The sequence below is a fragment of the Mus pahari genome, chromosome 13, assembly GCF_900095145.1.
Source record: "Mus pahari chromosome 13, PAHARI_EIJ_v1.1, whole genome shotgun sequence".
In the NCBI taxonomy this organism is placed as follows: domain Eukaryota; kingdom Metazoa; phylum Chordata; class Mammalia; order Rodentia; family Muridae; genus Mus; species Mus pahari.
In genome coordinates, this window is record NC_034602.1 from 29,251,121 (window position 1) to 29,270,348 (window position 19,228).

A 19,228-nucleotide genomic window follows, 5' to 3' on the forward strand; every position below is an offset into this window, starting at 1 on the left:
TGTTCAGTCAGTGAACAAAGATGACCATGACCATTTGAGGGACCCCAGATAGCCCCAATGGCCATCAGAACATTTGCAGGTCCAAACTACCCCTTGGCTTGAGAGTTCCCATCCACTCATTGATGGCTGGTCTGCCTGCCACAGGGCAAGTTCTTCAGGGCAGGATGGTCAGAACATGCAGCAAGGCCGAATGCAAAGATTTCACTCTCCTTCTCCTGTGGAGGTGGACATGTCACCCCCCTGCACATATGCAAGATGGGGCAGGAAGAACACTGCCAACCAGGCAAGCTCCACGCCTGAGATCCCACTGGGGCTCTGGCAAAGGAGTTGTGTGACTCACTAAGCCCCCTGTCACCTGCTCCTCTGTGGCCTGAGGCGCTTGCCCTAGGGCACAGGTCGATCTTCCTAACATGGCCACCCATACCATGAGATGATCCTGTGTGGCCAGCCCTGCCTAAACACAGCTGCTGCTGAGGTGAGATTAATGCGACCTGCTAGGAGCCGAGGGCAAAGGTCAACTTCTAGGAAGGGCCAGATTCTGAACCCCACAGATGCCCTGCTGTGGGTAGCAGGGTTATGGCTGAGAGATGGGGTGACAATAGTCATTCTGGATGGGAAGGAGGCACAGCACCTGGAGGAGGGTTTGCTAGAGCCTGCAGAGAGTCCACATCCAGGCCCTGGGAGCAGAGCTCAAGAGAGTCCCAAGGTGGCTTTTCCTTCTTGGGTGGTTATGGTACAGAGCAGAAGGGAGGGGGGATTCAGAGAAGTGGGAAGAGGAGAAAGAGAAACAGAAGGAGGAGGGGGAATGAAAGGGGGAGGAGGAGGAAGAGGAGGGAGAAGAGGATAGGCAGGCTGCAGGGAAGGGCCCAGAGACCAGCAGGGCGCTCTGGAGAATCCTCTTAGCAGCTCTGTGGAGGAGCTTGTATACCACCCTACCCACTCATTCACCCCACCTCACCCCACACCCATGCCACACCCCTACTCCCACCCCTCCCACCTACCCCCAAGCCCAGTGCCTCTGCCCCACTACTATCATCCTATTAAGCCTTTACTGTGGCCTTCCAGGTAGAAGGCCAGTGAGCAACACCACATTGCATGCTGTTTTCCCCAGAGGCTGGTTCTCTCTGCACTGTGCATCTGTCACCCGCGGCACCCCTGCCCTCAGTCGTGACGAGTGACGATGTGACCATAGAGCCTGACTCCGTCTTGTCTGTAGGGTCCCCTGTGCAGCCCAGCGGTTCAGAAGAAGGCGGGAGCCTGGCATCCCTAGAGATACAGACACACTCGCACATGTGTGTGTTCAGGGAAGCGTCCTGACCCGTGACTGAACGGAGCCAGGGGAGAGCTGACACTCTGCCTGCCTCCCTTCCCCCAGCCAGGCTCAGGGAGAGGGTGGGTGGCCCAGGCCCCACACCAGCTGCAGGAGACAACAGGCTGCCTCACTTTCTCTGGTCCCTGGCCAGATGGAAGGCCCTGAGGAGCGGGTGCTGCCAGGCCAGGGAAGAAGGCAGCCTTGTTTTCCTGGGTCTGTACAGGAGGGCTCTGCTCCCAGGGCTGTCTGGTCTGGACAGCTATTGACATGAGTAGTTTAGAAATGAAGGTTGTCTCCTGGAGCCAATGTTTGGGGCAGAGGCTGGGCATCCTGAGACCGGCTGGCTTCTTGGTGTTGGGCCCAGGCTCTTCAGGGCTGGTAGCTTCTGGTCTGGCCTGAGAGCAGAGGGGCCAGACTCCTGCACTCTGTTGCTCTCCATGGGAGCAGCTCCTGAGTAAGCATAGTCAGGCAGGCCTGGGTGGCTTAAGAGGACTGTCCCCGAGGATCTGGGCACCTGGAGGTGGCACCTATGTTCTTGACCCTTGAAACCTGTCAGCACTTGGAGGCCGCACGTCCTTTCTACCCAGTGATAAGAAATGGCTTGCCTGTCCTGGATTTAGTAGTCGCCTTAAGTGCCTCTTGATGTAGGTCCTTGGACATCTGCAGGATACCTAGGGGACTCATTCTCCAGCAAGACCCTGGCTCTTGATTGGTCTATCTATGGAGAGCCAGGCCAGCAGGAAGAAACATGGCCCTTACTTGTTGTCTGGAAAGCCACAATAATGTCATAGCTGTCTCTCCTCCATACAGGCAGGGAGTTGTGAACAAGAACCACAGAAGGCAGAGTCCTGAGTATCTGGAATATGTACAGTGGACATTAGGTAGTCGTGGCCACCCAGCCTTACAGGTGTCATGGCATCCTTAGCACAGCACCCAGAGTCCACAGGCATCATGGCATCTTTAGAACAACAGCCATTATGTGTTTTCAGATTGTATCTGGAACCGAGGGGTGAATGAGGCCTGTGGAGTCCCTGGTCCCATTCTTCTCTCTGTGGCTGGGAGCAAGGCAGTGCCACAAGACCCTGTGGAGTGAGCTGCTGAGGTTCACTGTAGGTCTCTGTGGGGCAGACTTCTGGTCAGGAGTGTCAGGGGCCGAGTCAGGATAGAGCCCTGGTGACAGTCACCTCAGCTCTGACAGTGAATTAGGTTTTGTCCTCTGTCCCCCCCCCCCATAGCTGGGCACTGAGTACAGGAGAGCTCACATCAGGGTGGCTGGAGCCCATGGCACAAAGAGGGCTGAGTGTGGTCAGTCATCTCTGCCCACTCTGTGGGGCTGGCATAGCCAGTGAGACTTTGCTCTGAGTACCACACAGGTCTGCAGGTCTGGGCAGGAACAGCAGGCCCCTCTCTGGTTATTTTGCTACTTTACAATGAAGGGGGCATTTTCAAAGCCGGAACTCCAGGCAGGTGTCACATAGGGTCGGTAGAGGATAGTGGTCACCTGGCCTCTCCCTGTAGCGCAGGCCCTGTCTTACAGGCACCAATTACAGGCATGAGGGAACCACATTCTCTGCATTAGCAGATGCTATGAGCTGATCCCACTCCCGTCAGCACCAGAAACCTGTGGTCGCAGGGTTGGGCACGTCCCCCGAGTTGGCATCTGTCAGTGTAACCCTAAGCTGAGGGTCTGAAGGCTCGGTGCCCGAGGGGTCCAGAGCACAGGACCCACAGAAGGGAATGGCAGTGATCTCAAGAGCTAGCTTCACGCCGTCCCTTCTCTCTCCCTTCTAGATGCACAGCTCTGTTTGCAGCCAGCCCTGCCCTGGCACCCTGCCCTGTGCCTTACAGGTTTGTGCCTCCTCCTGCCCTGTGTGGCACTTCGGGTGTCTGCCTGTTGCTACTGGTGTCATGCTGTGTAGGAGGAGCTCAGGAGGGGATGGTTCTTCCAGTCAGGCTTGGTTCTTCTAGCCTGGGGGCTTCAACCCTTTCCTGCCTCACTGCAGGAGTCAGGGCCCCACGTGATGGCAGCTGGCTCCTCCTGAAGCCTCTCTGCTTGGACTTGGCAGCAGCATCTTCTTGTTTTCTCACACGTGTGTGTGTGTGTGTGTGTGTGTGTGTGTGTGTGTGTGTGTGTATGTTCATGTCCTAAACTCTTTTTATGATGACCCTAAGCAGATTAGCTTAGATCCACCCAGTGGTACAGGGTCACACACTGAGGTCCTAGGGTAAGGCTTCTACATAGGAAATTTGGGGAAACCACCTTGGCCCTTAAAAGATGTTAAGTGCCACAGGAGTAGGAACATGGCAGACGCCAGAGGCAAGGAAGAGCCTCCTGAGGAAAATGTAGCAGGGTTGGCGGTAGCAAGGGTCACTGATGATGCACAGTGGAGGACAAGAGGTTAAAGGTCAAGGGGTCAGAACTCCTCCTGCCTTCTGTGAGGCAGCAACACTGGTGGAAATTTACCTCTTAGATGAGGTGAATAGGAGGCATGAAAGACAGGGCATGGGCTGGTACCTTAGAACTGGAGAGGGGTGCAGGGTGGCCAGGTGTGGGGAGTTCAGGTCTGTGTGCACAAGGGGAAGGAGGAGCTAGAACTAGTGACACTGATGCCGAAGGCTTGAGGAGGGCTGTCTGAGGAGGGCTGGGCTACTGTCAGACTGGGAGGAGGACGGATGTAAAGAGAGTGACATCACTAGAGCCAAGCCTAGGTAAGAGAGGAAGGTGCAGCTGAGGAGGGCCTGAGAGTCAGGTCAGGGAAGCAGAGGATGTGACTGTGGGACTGAAGCACATCCAAGGACAAGGGTAACAGAGGTTCTGGTACCATGGAGACCAAGGGGTTGCTAGACATGCCTACCTGCCTCCATCCCCAGAGATGGGATCACCTCACCTCAGCATCCCTTGGGACGTTCCGGGCTCTCAGCATCAGGTTGTGGACACCTCACTTTCACATGGCCTGTTGTGTTCGTGGCAGCTTCAGTTGTTTCACCCAAGCCTGTGCGTTTGTTCTGAGACCTCTGTCAACCCATAAAAAGGGAAAAATTCGACCTGCTGAGCTCACTGGCATTCCTGCCTGCATCCTGGAGACACCTCCAGAAGGGTCACTCCACTCCAGGTCAACCTGGACATCTCTGTTCTAGGAAACCAGGACTTCCTCGGAGAGCATTGTCTCTGTGCCTGCCTCCAGCACGTCGGGGTCCCCGAGCCGTGTGATCTACGTAAGTAGAGGGTTCATGGAGAGTGCCATGGGGTGGTGGTGGGGTCACCACTGGGCCAGTGCTGTGGGGACTACAGAGTCTGCTGAGAGTGGTCACTCAGCACTCCCTTGGGGAAGAAATGGGTGGAGACTGGAGAGAGACTCCGAACCTGAGACGTAAATGTGTCTGTGTGGCCTGGCACACGGACCTTTTCCCTAACTGGCTGGAGATGAGAGGAAGAACATCGTGCATAGATGTGGTCATAGCACTGCAGGAGGGCGTGGCTGGCCTGCATCTAGAGTGAGCCACGGGAATTTGAGGGAAGGATGTTGTTTGCCTGAGCCACTGTGCAGGTGCTCATCTGTGAACACAGAAGGCTCCTGCCCAGCTCCTCAAGAGAAGTGTACTGGAGATGAATGTGTTCATGCATGCATGCCTGTGTGCATGCACAAGGCCATCCACAGAAGTACAAAAAAGATTGGACCCATTTTAGGAAGTTGCTAGAACGGTTGCCTCAGAGGGCAGGTTAGAGATTGGAGGGCATTGGTGTTCCAGCCCCACGTGTGAGTGTTGAGATTTGTCACTGAGAGTCCTGATAGGGCAGCATAGTGACTCAAGAAGCCTCAGGACTGAGAGAAGCAGGAGACAGGGGCACGTCCCTTCTGCTACCCTCCCGTGGCTCTCCTGGCCAGGCCTTGGATCTTCGGTAGCATGGTAAGGAGATAAGGTTCGCTCTCTCCCACCTGTCTTCAGCCCACATCCTCCCGTAACAGCTAGCAGAGGGTCATTCTGATGGTTGGTAATAGCAAGCGTCTTTCCTGGGGTCACTGTGAACACAGTGTGGAGGGAGTGGGTTCCAGAGCCCTCTGAGCCCACTTTTGCTAAGTCTCAGCCTGTGCCTGTGAGGTCAGGAGTCTGGCTGTGTACCCCAGGCAAGGTGATGCCCTCTGGAGGCTTATTCATAAGCTGGCAGGAATCTAACTCCACTGGTGGTCCAGGGCTTCCTAAGGCTTGGCATGTGAGGCTCCCTGTACATTTCTGAGCACTGGGATTCACAGGTGTGTGCCATGATGGCTGACATATTCTGTTGCCAGGCCCTCGTACAAGGTAGGCAAGCACCTAGCAACTGAGCCACACTGCTGCCCCTGCCTGTTGTTTACACAAAATAGCAGTGGCCAGCAGGAAGGGAAACATGGTCTCCCTCCTTATCCCTCCAGTGAGCTATGCGGGTGGGGCTCTCGGGACTGTGGTCTATGGTTGATTTTCTCACAATAAGTGTGACTTACTGTTCAGCAATGGGAAGCCGCAGTGAACAGGATCTTGGCGTCTCTTTCTGATGGCAGCCATGGGCGTGAAGTGAAATCACAGTCACCGCACACTGTATGACCGTATGTATACACTGTGGAGTGTATGCATTGTGGTGGCTTATATGGTCATCTTTTTAATTTGCCTCACAGAGTGTAAAGAAGAAAGCAAAAGGGGAAACCACTTACACACACACCAATAGCCTTCATCAGTTAGAAAGCTTAACCTGTTGCCAGGGCAACCTTCCAAGGTCTTTGCACAGAGAAGGTAACTAACGCCATAAGCTATTTGCCAACCACTGTTTGCAGCAGGAAGCTTCAAGGTTTGGGGGGCCCAGGTTGTACAGGAGCCTCAGGGAAGAGGGGAGCCACCCAGGGCCAGGTGACCTCCTACCCAAGCACTATGGGCTAGGTGAAGATAGCCAGGGGGACAGGTGAGTTGTCCCTGCCATGGACATATCGTTCCTGGTTACCTGGGAAATTCAAGTCTCTGGGTGTGCCACTGCAGCCTGCAGGGCCCTTGACAGAGCATTGGAGTGAGATGTTCATGGCAGGCAGACAGCACATGAAGCACATGATGGCCCAGTATGACAGGAGGCAGAGGCCGGGGTGCATACCCAGTCTGTGCAGATGCCTGGTTGCTCAGCATGAGAATGGGTGACAAAGCCAGTGGGGTCCAGGACAACGGTAGCCATGACCCTGGGATGTGGGGGAGGACCTACAGTTCACAGAAAGGCAGCTCTCCCAAGAGAGAATCTGACCTGGTAAAAAGAGACCTCCACAAGTAGAAATAGCATGTGACAAGCCCTCAGATGAAGGATGGAAACTACAGGAGCTGAGGGGCAGGGAATGTGAAACCTGAGCAGAGGAGACCGGGATAAACTGATGTTCAGGGAAAGATTTCCTGAGCTCTGCTCATCCAGACAGCTGAACAGCCCCAACGAGACGGTCCATAACCACAAACCCTGGCTTAGGACTTGACCTCAGACCTTCAGTCTTCATGCATGTCTCTCTGCCAGATGTCCCAAAGGAGTTCTGGAGTGAGCCTATTGGTCAGGAAGGCTTCCTAGAGGAGATGGGCGGGGCTTCTGGGCTCAGGAAAGCCCTATAGGTTCTGAACAGATAATTAGCAAAGATGTGGTTGTTCTGAGGTGGGAGTGGCCCAGAGGTGTCATCAGGAGAGCCACTTGATGATGTAACTGTAGCTAGGGTGAGGCCTACAGGAAGGAGTACCAACTGGGTACTAGGGCCAGACAGCTACCATACCTTCCTAGGTGAGTGATTCTGGGTAAATTGCCCAACCTCTCTGAGCTCTGGACTCTTCGTCTTTATTAAGTGGGAGTACTGTGAGCGTCCCTGTCGTAGGCAGCTGTGAGTTTCTGTGTCTGGTCCAGCTCAGCATCTGTTACGGCTATTGATACTTTGTCTCAGAATCCCAGCAGGGGAGGTGGTACAAAGGCTGATGTAGAAATTAGACTTGAGCAGGGAGGGTTTAGCCCAGAGCTGGGCTGAAGGCTGGAAAGAGCTGAGGTGTCCCCCCAGCCAGAGGGAAGGTAGGACAAGGAGTGAGGACAGGTGCACGGGGCACTGTCCGAGGAAGGTGGGCAGAGTGAACAGGAGCTGCAGCGGCCAGGTGAACCTCACCTGAGCCAGCATGGTGGCTCACAGCATCTCAGTCAGTGAGTCCAGTGGGCCACATCCCAGCACCCTGTCAAAGTAGCCACCATCTTGCTACTATTCTTTACTAGAACAGTGTGTAGGATGTGGCTGTGGTGGGATGATGTGGGCAGGATTAGTTATGCTAGTGTGTGTGTGTGTGTGTTTGTGCACTCATGTACATGTGGCACATGCACATGTGTGCAAGTTTGTAAGAGCCAGTCCTGGTGTGCAAGTATCTGTGCATATATATGGGAATGTGCTGTAAGCCAGCAGGTGTGTGCTATCATGCGGAGTGGATGTTACTGGTGCATCCCCCTCATCATCTTAGACAAGCTTGCTCTGTGTGAGCTCTGTGTGCAGGCATACCTGTTTGCACATGCATGGATGCACATTGATGTGACTAGGGGACTCTGTGTGTGTGTGTGTACATCTGTGATACATGTTCATGTTATATACCTGTAACCATGTGTGGTTTTAGGTCATAGTCTGAATCTCATTGACAGGCCCTGAAGCAATGCATTATGGGCACAACCAATGGCTTCAGTGTCTGACTCCAGAGCTATCCTTGCAGCCAGGTCCTTGGCTTTACATCTCTGCCCCACCTTCACTGAGGGGGGTGCTCACACCCTGCTAGAACCCTACAAGCTCAGGCCATCCTCACTGCTGGTTGTGGAGTGACTCTGGCCTGTGACACCAGTGTCCCCTCCTCTGCTCTCCCCTTCCTCAGGCAAAACTTGGCGATGAGATCCTGGACTACAGGGACTTGGCTGCTCTTCCCAAAAACAAAGCGATCTACAACATCGACCGCCCCGACATGATCTCCTATTCGCCCTACATTAGCCACTCGGCTGTGGGGGACAGGCAGAGCTATGGAGAGGTATGGCTCTTCACCACGTGTCGCATGCTTTCCCCAGTGCTGGCTCTTGTGGACAGACTCTACTCATTGCCAACACGCTCTGCTTCTTCGCCCCCAGATAACATGTCCAGCTTATTTAAGGTACTCCCACTCAACCACGCCCCGTCCCCGAAGAAGCGAGTCTGAGAGTGAAGTGGAGGCGAGCAGAACTTGGTTGAGGGACACACACTCTGCAAATATCTGCATTTTCCTAGCTTCTGAGTGTTTTATGATGATGAAGTGTGCTGTCTTCCCTTTCTGGACCATATGGCCTTGAGCCCACGTTCTCAGGCCAGCATCTCCTCCATGGGTTCCTTGAGCCCATCCCTAAGTTGATTGAACAGCATGGGACATGATTCCCCAGTGTTCCTGAAAATAGAAGGCATCTGTCTTAATTAGAGTCTTATTGCTATGGAGATACACCATGACCACAGCAACTCTTATAAAGGAAAACATTTAATTGTGACTGGCTTAAAGTTTCAGAGCTTTGGTCCATTGTCATCATGGCAGGGAGCACGGTGGCATGAGGCAGACGTGGTGCTGGAGAAGGAACTGAGAATTCTACATCTTGCTGAGCAGGCAGCAGAAGTGTGCCACACTGGGCATAACTTGCGCATATATGACCTCAAAGACCCTGCCTCCATAGTGAGGGATTTCCTCCAAAAAGCCCATACCCCCTAATAGTGCCACTCCCTAAGGTCAAGCATTCAAACACATGCATCTCTGGAGGCCATTCCTACTCAAACCACCACGGCATCTGATGGTGATGTTTTTATTCAAGCTGCCTGTTGCCATTGACTGCAGTTGACTATTGTGTCTCATTTCCTTCTGTTAGATTTTAGTGTGGCTTTGGCTGTGTGTGGAGCTCCGGACAAATGTTTAACTGGTCATTCCTAACACATGCTCCTTTGATTCCCTTCTGTGGCTTCAGCAAGACCTCGTGGGGCATGAGAGCCAAGACCCAGGGGATTGTATATACATAGCAGTGTTGAGTGTTGAGCTTGACCCTGCATAGGTTATAGTCCCCAGATGAGCCTGCAGGCTCTGAAGACCACTCAGGGACCAAGAAGAGCAAAGGGAGCCAGCTTCCTGGTGTGTAGCATGAGGAGGAAAGAGCACTAACCTTGTGACTACTGCACTACCTACCTGCTACCTGAGCTGGGTGTGGGCTTCACCAGCTCACCTCTAGCCTTTGGGTAGCAGATAACTGGAGAGGGTCAGAGGTCAAGCAACTTGACTGTATCCCTCTGAGATCCAAAGCCTGGCTTTTCTTCCCTAAAGACCACACAGTGGCTGTTCCCTGGCAGATCCTCAGGGATGTGGAATTCAGGCTTCAGAGTTGGGTTCAAATCCCACTGTAGTCAGCCTCAGGATGCCAGCAAGATCCTCCCTGGAGCACTGGCATTCCTTCAGTGGCCTCAGGGAGCCATGGTGGATGGGGAAAGCTGCGGTGAGCAGCATGGATATGCAAACCCACAGGTTGTTGACAGCACGGTCCTATATCCACAGTATACAATGTTACCACTCAAGTGCGTGGCATAGAATTGCGGGTACAAGGTCTGGAAACCTCCGACCTTGTGGGCACCTGAGCCCACAGCTTCGAAATATCAAGATCCGTGGGACCCACAGATAGTCCTGACTTAAAGGTTTGTCCTTCAGAGGGCAGTGGGACAGCATGGGAGTGTATGTATGTGTCTCAGGTGTCACCCTCTCCAGTATCTGCCCCGCCACAAGCTTGTCCCTTCTGTCATGCTGCTTGTGAGACCTGTCTCAGCATAGGTCAGTATGAGGCTGCCCTGGGAAGGGGTAGTCCCTCTAAAATGCTACTTCCTTCTGTGGTCCAGGATGGTGAGGGGTGGAGCCATATAACATAGAGAACCTCCGAACCCTTGCCACATACATCACATACAGAGTAGCTGAAGGCTTCCTTATTGTCTTGCTACCTCAACCCTCTGGACCATTCTCATGAACAGAGGCAGGGGGAGGGGGGTTGTTGTTGCTGCTGTTGTTTCTGCTGTTGTTTTTGTTTTTTATTTCTATCCCTATATCATAGCCCAGCCCCTGGGAATGATTTTTCTCAGTCGCACCTAAAAATGCCAGGGCCAAGGGAGGTTCAGCTAGGCTTCACATGGGCCCACATAAGCTGCCTCTGGACCCCAACTCCCTGGGTGTCAAGAATGAGATGGAAGAACCATCCTTCTAGCAGAGGAGCCATTTGCTAGAAGCACAAGGACTGGAGCCACCTTTCTGAGCCTTTATCTCCTAGCTCTCTCCCAGCCTGTGGCCCCAGCTATGCTCTTTCTGCTGAGACCCACCTCATCTAGCCTCTCCAGAGAAAATGAAAGTGATGTGCCCAGAGGGTGTGGCTACAGTGGCCCAGGGGTTGTGACTACAGTGGCCCAGGGGGTGTGACTACAGTGGTCTAGGGGGTGTGGCTACAGTGGCCTGGGGGTGTGGCAACAGTGGCTCAGGGGTGTGGCTACAGTGGTCCATGAGCCACCAGTGGCTTTCTTTTCTTTTCTTTTTTTTTTTTTTTAAGATTTGTTTATTTATTATATGTAAGTACACTATAGCTGTCTTCAGACACTCCAGAAGAGGGCGTCGGATCTTGTTACGGATGGTTATGAGCCACCATGTGGTTGCTGGGATTTGAACTCCGGACCTTCAGAAGAGCAGTCGGGTGCTCTTACCCACTGAGCCATCTCACCAGCCCCAGTCGCTTTCTTTTTGATCTCATAGTCTCTGTGGAGAGTGTGAATGTGACCTGGTGAGCTGAGTGGAAGAAAGAGCTGGCTCAAACAGCACCAAGCCACCTCTTGTGCTGGGGCTCCTGTTAGTTAGAGCTGCAGGTCATGAACGTAGGTGCCTACGTTGCCTGTGGCTACCCAACAGCCCTCTTACCCCAAAGCAACCCTGGCACAGCGCACTAACGGCTGCTCTGTTGTGTCCACAGTCCCCTCAGTTGCTCTCACCAACGCCGACTGAGGTAACCACCACCTACGCCTGCGCCCTGTGTGCTCATGGTGCTGCCGTCTGCAGGGTTATAGAGATGACCAGCATGGCACCCTGAGGGCTACAGGGCCCTAGCCACTTCACTGGGGGGCCTCTTCCTGCTGGCTGTTTTTATAATCATATCTCATCGCATGTTCTCCCCATGTGTGTGCCAACAAGTCTTCACCGACACTGGGGATGTGGTATTTCCCCGCAGATCCTGGCCTGGGTCATGGCATCCATGGGTGAGCTGGGGTCCACTTCTTGTCCCAACTAGATATCCAGGAAGCTCTGGGCCCTTGCGGCTGAGCACTCTGAGAACCGAGCTATCAGATAAACTTCTCAATAACAGCCTAAAGCTTCGCCTTCTTCTCAGAATCAGTGGTGCAGGTTGTAGCCCCTCAGACTCTAGTCTGTGTGGTGGAGCCCAGGGCTAGGAAGGGCATAGGAGCACGGCACACTTTTGAGCCCTCTTTCTGTGCTGGGCACTGTTGTAATCCCTTTATACCTAATTCTTTTACCCAGATCAACACCCAGAGGTAGTTTCTAGGAGTATCCCATTTACCAGTGAGGAAACTGGGGCCTAGATGCCAAGTAAAGGGGTCTGTTTGCTTCCTGGCCTCGTCATCCTTGGGGGTGTTCAACTCCAGCCCACAGAAGGTCCCAAGAGCTAGGGTCTCCTCATCGTCCCAGACTGAGGAATGCATTTCACTTCTTGTAGCTAAAGCAGGATCTATGACAAGAGCTTCTACCTGTCTCTCTTCTGCCTCCTCAGTCCTTTTGGGAAGCAATACTTAGGGCACTGTGAGGACCCTGGTGCTGTGGGGTGCTAGGGGTTGACATGAGGGTAAGAGGGCTGGCATGACCCAGGCCACCAGGCTACATTAGAGGGATGGGCAGTCTGATTGTGGAACCATGGTGCCATGTCATCTCATGCTCCTGTCGCCCGCTCTGGCTGCTCCCAGACGCTCCCCTTCCTGCTAAGATAGGGGCTGTGTCATCAGTGCTTGTGGTCTTGTTGGCTGGCTTGTGAGTCCCAGAGGGCACCTTCAGAAGGTGCCACAGAGCACCTAGAGCTTACCTCACACGTGAGGAACACACCAGTGTTCTCAAACTGTTCCATGGGTCCAGAGTGCCGGGAAGGTTTGAGAGGGAAGGAAGTGGGCAGGGCAGGGAGGCTGCAAATGTGGTCCTTCCACCAGAAGTCCTAGCACCAAGGAGGGTCAGATGGGCTGGAAGGCCGGGTATCCAACGGGCCCATACTCGAGCAGAGGGGCTTGCTGTGACTCAGCCCTGCCTCACTGTCCAGATGTGCCCTGTTTATGCTCAAAGAGCCTGTTAGGGTTATGCTGTTTCTGCCCCTGGGATCTAGAGGGCAAATACAGTGGGCTGGATGAAGGGCAAGGCATGTTCCTGACCCAGGTGTTCTCACACTATCTTCCTACCCAGGGGGACCAGGATGATCGGTCCTACAAGCAGTGCAGGACCTCCAGCCCCAGCTCTGCCGGCTCAGTCAGCCTTGGACACTACACCCCAACTTCACGGTCACCTCAGCACTACAGTCGTCCAGGTACTCACTCCCACCCCACTTATCTTGACCCCCTGACGAGGTTGTACTTCTCAGTGAGTTTGCTGATATAAAGTAGCTTCTTTATTCATTGAGAAAAGTGGCAAGGCGGCGGGGGGGGGGGATGTTGCTGGTGGGGCCATGGAATGTCTGGCCAGTTAGACATACCGAAAGGGCTGCCTCAAGCCTGGGAGCAGGCAACCATAAAGGCAGCTAGTCACCCTGGGGCTGGAGGAGGGGTCTGAATCCACAGTGCCCATCCCGAGACACACACAGTCCCAAGGCCCACACAGAACAACCAGAGTGGACTTATGGGGGGCAGTTACAGAGCTGTCAGATGTGAAATAACACATGAGGTAGGAGAGCAAGCCACAGTCTGTTGTGAGCCCATGGCAGATTGGGAGGACTCGAGCTGAGGAGTCAGAGTCATTGGCCATAACGGCCGGTCATGATGTCTAATGCTGTACCTATCACTCTGCAACCCTGAAGACAACCATCCTATGAAAGCAATTGGCAAAGGTCCCTATGTCCTTCCAGCTGGGGACAGCCCTGTGCAGGGCCTCCCATCCTGTTGCCTCATTCCCTCCCCCCCCCCAACCCTTCCCACTCGGCTCCCAGTTTGCATTGTGTTCCTCAGCTTTGAGCTGGCATGCGAAAGCCACAGGGACCATGCACAAATGCGCTGCCTTTTGGAGGGATTTTTCCAAGCTGCTTCCTCCCTTCCAGCTGTGCATGCCCCATTTTCACACCTGTGGGCCATAGCTCTTATTTTCAAAAACGTTGTGGAAAAATCAACTTAGTTGTTTGCAATCATTTTCATTGATTCCTTGCAATATGCCTGGTTCATCCTGCTCAGTAAGTGCAGAGAAAGAGAGTGTGTACATGAGAGAGTGAGTGAGTAAGTGAGTGAGTGAGTGAGTGACTGAATGAATGAATGAATGAATAAGTGAATGGGTAAGTAAGTAAATGAATGGGTTAATGGATGGTTGAGTGAGGGAGTGAATTAGTGAGTGAGTGATTTAGTGAGGGAGTGAATGAATGTATGAATGAGTGAGTGGATGAATGAATGAATGAATGGGCTAGTCAGAGAGTTAATGTGTAAGTAAATAAATGGGTTAGTGGATGATTAAGTGAGTGAATTAGTGAGTGAATGAATGGATAGATGAATGAATGAATGGGCTAGTCAGAGAGTTAGTGAGTGAATGAATGGGTTAGTGGATGATTAAGGGAGTGAGTTGAGAGAATGAGCATGAGGATTAGTGAAAGACTGAGTCAGTGAATGGAGATGTGTTAGAGGGTGAACTAAATGAACAAGCTGATGAACAGATGAGCAGGTGTGTGACAGCAGTGGCTTTCTTGAGCCCTTCCCTCAGGTCCCTTGTGACTTGACCCCTGACTTGGCATCACCAGGGGGGCCTGGCTACTGACTGCTTGGTCAGGGGTAAAGCCCAGAGGCCAAGCTTTGTATCTGGACTGGCAAGTGCCATGAGAATGCTGGTGACAGACCACTCTTTGACCTCTGGAAGCTGCCCTCCCACTGTCCTTGGTCACATGGACACCCCAAAGTGAGCCATGGGCAGGGCCAGAGATGTGTTCAAAGCTCTGGCTGCCACCCTGTACCTCAGAGGCAGCATCTCCTCACCCCACCTGAAGGAGATGGCCCATAGCCTTCTGGGTGATCCTCTTCAGGTGTCCCAGGAGAGCAGAGGGGCAATTTCCCTGGCCAAGTGGGGACTAGGGCAAGTTGGTGGCTCTGGGGTGGAGGAGCCCAGGGTTACTGACTGCTCTCTGTTGCCTGCAGCTGGTACTGTGAGTGTTGGTACCAGTAGCTGTCTGTCCCTGTCCCAACACCCAAGCCCTACATCCGTGTTCAGACATCATTACATCCCCTACTTCCGAGGTAAGGCGTGCAGTGCACAGCAGGGGGGTGCTCGTCCCATGTCTCCGCATGGCTTCCAGAGCCCTGTGTCTCATGCCTGTGTACTTCCTGTGTTGTGTGTGTCTGGCTCTACTCTTGTCGGTGTGTCCATGTTCCTGGAAGGAGAACAGGGTAATTTGTCACTAAGAGGACAGCTGGAGGGAGCACCTCAGTGAGCACCTTGCTGGAGGTGGGGGAGTCATCGTACACATCCTCCATCAGCCCTACATGGAGGGGTGCTGCTAGTGTTAGCCTGCGGGAACAGGAGGAGCTGAGGTGTGAAGAGGTGGTGACATCTACAGCCTCAGACCCCTGGTGGCTGGGCCAGGACTCAACCCAAGTGGCTCCAACCCCTGGGTCTTTCCAAGTCATAATGCCAGCCATAAGCCATTAATCCATGCATGTATACATGCATGAGGGAGCGGATGCCCTTGTGATTTCTTCCACACTAAGAACTGGATTATGTGTACCCCAAGTTCACGGATTGATGGCCGAGTCTCCATACAGCAGTGTTGAAGGAACAATGTTAAGGCAGATAGAGTGACAGAGGTAGAGTAGAGGGGTAACAAGGTGGGACTCTCATCTGCTGGCCTTGTAAGGCAAAGAGGAGGCCTTGGGCATTGTCTGCATATTTAAGATCGGTGGAGAAATAGTCAGCAGGCCAGGGTGAAATACCACTAAAACAAAACAATGCAAAACAAAACAGGCAAAAACCAAACAACAATCAAAACAACAAACTACTCCTGGGCTTTGAACATAACTCCAGATCTGTGGGAAATGAGAGGCTGTTGAGCTATGAGTTTTGTTACACAGCCCAGCTAATAAAGGCACAGCAAATAACACTTAGGGATTTAGAGGGTATGGCAATGATTTTCTCAAGAGTCCCTAGGTGGCACATTAAATTCTCTGTCTCTTGTAGCCATGCAGTGGGTACCTTCCCAGAGGCACAGGCACAGCCAGAAGCTCCCATCACTAGCAGTCAGTGAATGGTCCATTCTCCTTCATCTTTATTCTCATCCCTTGCTACACTCTCTGCCCACTGAGCAGAGCCCTTGCCACTGTCATGTCGTCCTTGCCTCTTCATGGACTCTACACACATCCCAATCTCTAGCAGGGATTAAGTTCCCAGCGACAATGCACAACCCTGGATGCTATATCCCCAGAGCAGCAGAGTGGCTTCTTGGGCCTTAATTCATGTATGCCATATGTCTGTATGAGTGTCAGAGTGAGAGGTACTCCCAGAACCTGAAGGGAAACTGATCACTCTGGGGGAATCAGACAGGTCTTGGAGTCTGATATCTTTCTTCCCTTTGCCCAGTGGCCCTGTGAGGCCCTTGCCTTTGATGGGTCTGATATAACTCTGGGTCCATGGTCAAAGGACCTGTGACCAAAGATGTGCTAGACATTGGCTATTACTGCTCCTGTTCCTATGGGGAGCACACAGAGACCCATAGTTCTCCCCTTCAGTGGACTTCCATGGCAGTCTGTGACCTTGGGCTCCCCAGCATCTTTCAGAACATGTCTTGAGGAGGAGGAGACCCTGGATGAATGCCTGCTTGAGAGTCAGAGCAAAGCGTACACACAGGTCCTTCCCCGGAGTCTCCTGCGGACTATCTTGCTCCTAGTCTCTGGACACCCTGTCCGTAGCACACAGCCATGGCTGTGGTATCTGCCAAATCTCTGGAAAATTCCTTTGTACCACCACCATGAGCTCTCTGCAGTATTGGGAGCACAGTGGAGACGCCTCACTGTCTGAGGATGGCCAAGTACTCCCAGCTAGACATGCCATCCTGGTCCAGCACTCTCCTGACCTACCTAGACAGTGGCAGAGCCCCTCTTCCATCCCCTCTTTGCATCTTCCACCCAGCTCAGACATCATACCCTCCCACTGAGTCTCAGGGCCTGGAGCCGCACTGCCCCAACACCTACAGTCAGGTGAGGGACTGGTGAAAGTCATTGGCACATGACTGCCAATTTCAGACCTTGGTTGGTCTGAAGGTGTAAGGTATAAACCTGACTCTTACTTGATAAGAAACAGGCTGCAAAGAAAGGGAGAGGTGGGTTCACAAGGGGACTCCATGCTGCTGCTGTCACTTTTCTAGGGTCTAACTGGAAGATATACCACAGTACTAGTAGCATGAAAAGGAAGAGAGTCAAAAGAACTAGGGACAGAGCTTCAGGTCAAAGCCCCAGCATGCACTGTGCCCAGTAGGTGATTCTCATCTTGCCAAGGATTCCCCTCCTTAGCTCTAAAACAGGTCCCCAAGCCCTGGTCCCTCAACTTCAGGAGCTGTGTTCAATACTCAGAGAAAGTTGCAGATAGAAACTACACATGCCTTGGCTATGGACCTCAAAGGGTCATGACATGTGATTGTGAGCCAGGCTTGCTCTGGTGGGACTTTGGGAAAGTTCAGTCATAGCCAACCACAGCATCTTCAAGGCCAGAACTAACTATAGCATCTTCAAGGCCAACTACAGCATCTTTAAGGACAGGGTCAAGCACAGCATCTTCAAGACCAGAGACAACCAAAGCATCTTTAAGGTCGAGGCCAACTATAGCACCTTCAAGGCCAGGACCAACCGCAGCCATAGCAACCATAGTTGCAACAAGAAAATAGATGATGAGTCACAGGTTCATAGATGACACAATATCCACAAATCTATACCAAAAAGACCAGATAAATATGAGCACAGGGGAATAACTTCTGCACAGAATGCCCCAGAATTTGTGGAGATAGTGGGTCACAGAGGTAAGCAGGACTCCCTCCTCTGCATAGCCAAGTGTGTGCTAAGACCTCGAGAGGTGTCATATCCAGGCAAGGTATCAGGTCTGACTCTAGATCATGATGTCAGTAAGTGCCTTGCAGGGTGACATGACAGGGATGAGATGCCACCTCTGTACCTTCCTCCTAAGTCCATAACCCCTGTCTCTCACAATCCCAGCTGAGGGATATTCTATAGCTCCCCTCCCCCATCAAGATTCTAGGAACTGTAAGATCTTCAGTGACAAGGAATGCTGGTCACAGCTTCGAGAAGCCAGGATATGACAGTGGGTGTGGTGTGATATCCTGAATGGGTCCTAAGACAGAAAATATCTCAAGTAAAAGTGGGTTAGACTCAAAGTGTAAGTTAGCATGACAGAATGGTTCCAGGTCCTGGAGGCGTGTCAGAACTCAGAAGCGGACCCTGTGTGAAGGCCCTTTCCAGGACCATCTAAAGCCATTCCAAAGCAAAATATTGACTTAAAATTAAAAGAAGCCATGGGTTGCGCTAGAGCTGGGGCTGCCCAGCCCTGTAACAGGCCCTTTCCCTGGGCAGTGTCAGAAGCACCCTGGATATGATGCCTTCAGAAAGAGCCTTGAGCCTGGACAAAGGCGCCGCCATGCCTGTCCTTGGGTGACACTGGGGGTCCGGGAGCCTTATCATTTAGGATCAGTGAGGAAAGCTGGTTTCCAAGTAGTCAGTGCCCAGTTCACATGGCATAATGCCCTCCACAGGAGGTGAGATGGCGTCTGCTGTGTGGGGCTGACATGAGCAACCCATGAAAGCTTACAACAAAGCTCCAGGCAGGTCTGCGGGATCGAGGTCAGCAGGTGTTTTCTCAACCACATCAGACAGGCAAGCATGCTTGCAGGAGAGGAAATGGCCCCATGATGGCATGGCCCTCCTGAGCATTTTGTCAGTCAGGTGGATCCTGAGCCTACACTCAGGAAAGTCTAGATGGTATGGACTCTGGGAAGAGCCTTGCAGGTCAGGCAGGGGATGGGGAAGACTTGGTGGCAGCGTCTCAGGCAGGGACCAAAGTGGCTGGTGTTGAAGTCTCCTATAGTGTGACAGGGTCCTTGTGGGGCATCTAGGCTCCTCTGAACATCTGAGAAACTGTAGCCTCTCCTCTAGTGAGTGCACACGAGTAGGAATCACATTTGTCATTTCAGGGGACATCACACTGTGGGCCGAGCTCTGAAGAGGACAGGGATATTGGACCAATTTAGAATCCTCAACCAACTGTGTGAGGATGACAGAAATGATCATGAAGGCAAGATAGAGAAAGAAAGGCTAAGCCACAGAGGCTCAGCTCAGGGGTGATACCAGTAGGGACAGTCTCCAGCCCTGGTAGAGGGCCTACAGTTGTGTTTTCAAAGCCGCTGTGTCGTGACTTATGCGACACACTGAGTCATGGCATCATGAGTAGACGGAGCCTGTGCTTCCCATCTCCCTGAGGTGAGGTCCCCGCTGCTGCTAAGGAGGAGCAGAAGCTTGGCCGATGCATCCAAAGTCAGAAGGGTCTATATCATTCTAGAACAAAATCTTCCGTCTCTAAAGCTCCATGGTATTTACAGGCAAAATTAGTGACCGTGCTCAGGCAGGAGAAGACACCCAAAGTAGG

General features: G+C 52.7%; 1 protein-coding gene across 15 annotated transcripts in view; it reads left to right on the top strand.

Annotated features, from left to right (window-relative positions):
• The window catches only part of Ablim2 (actin binding LIM protein family member 2), a 125,852-nt gene that overhangs the window by 71,024 nt on the left and 35,600 nt on the right, over positions 1-19,228 (top strand). For 3 of the 15 annotated variants that reach the window (XM_029545080.1, XM_029545086.1, XM_029545087.1), the window contains exons 9-14: positions 3,104-3,160; positions 4,451-4,528; positions 8,198-8,347; positions 11,319-11,351; positions 12,806-12,926; positions 14,725-14,823. In XM_029545080.1, coding sequence (XP_029400940.1) covers positions 3,104-3,160; positions 4,451-4,528; positions 8,198-8,347; positions 11,319-11,351; positions 12,806-12,926; positions 14,725-14,823 — 538 coding nt within the window. The remainder of the gene's footprint in view (positions 1-3,103; positions 3,161-4,450; positions 4,529-8,197; positions 8,348-11,318; positions 11,352-12,805; positions 12,927-14,724; positions 14,824-19,228) is intronic. The other 12 variants (XM_021211376.2, XM_029545082.1, XM_029545090.1 and 9 more) reach the window with 5 other exon arrangements.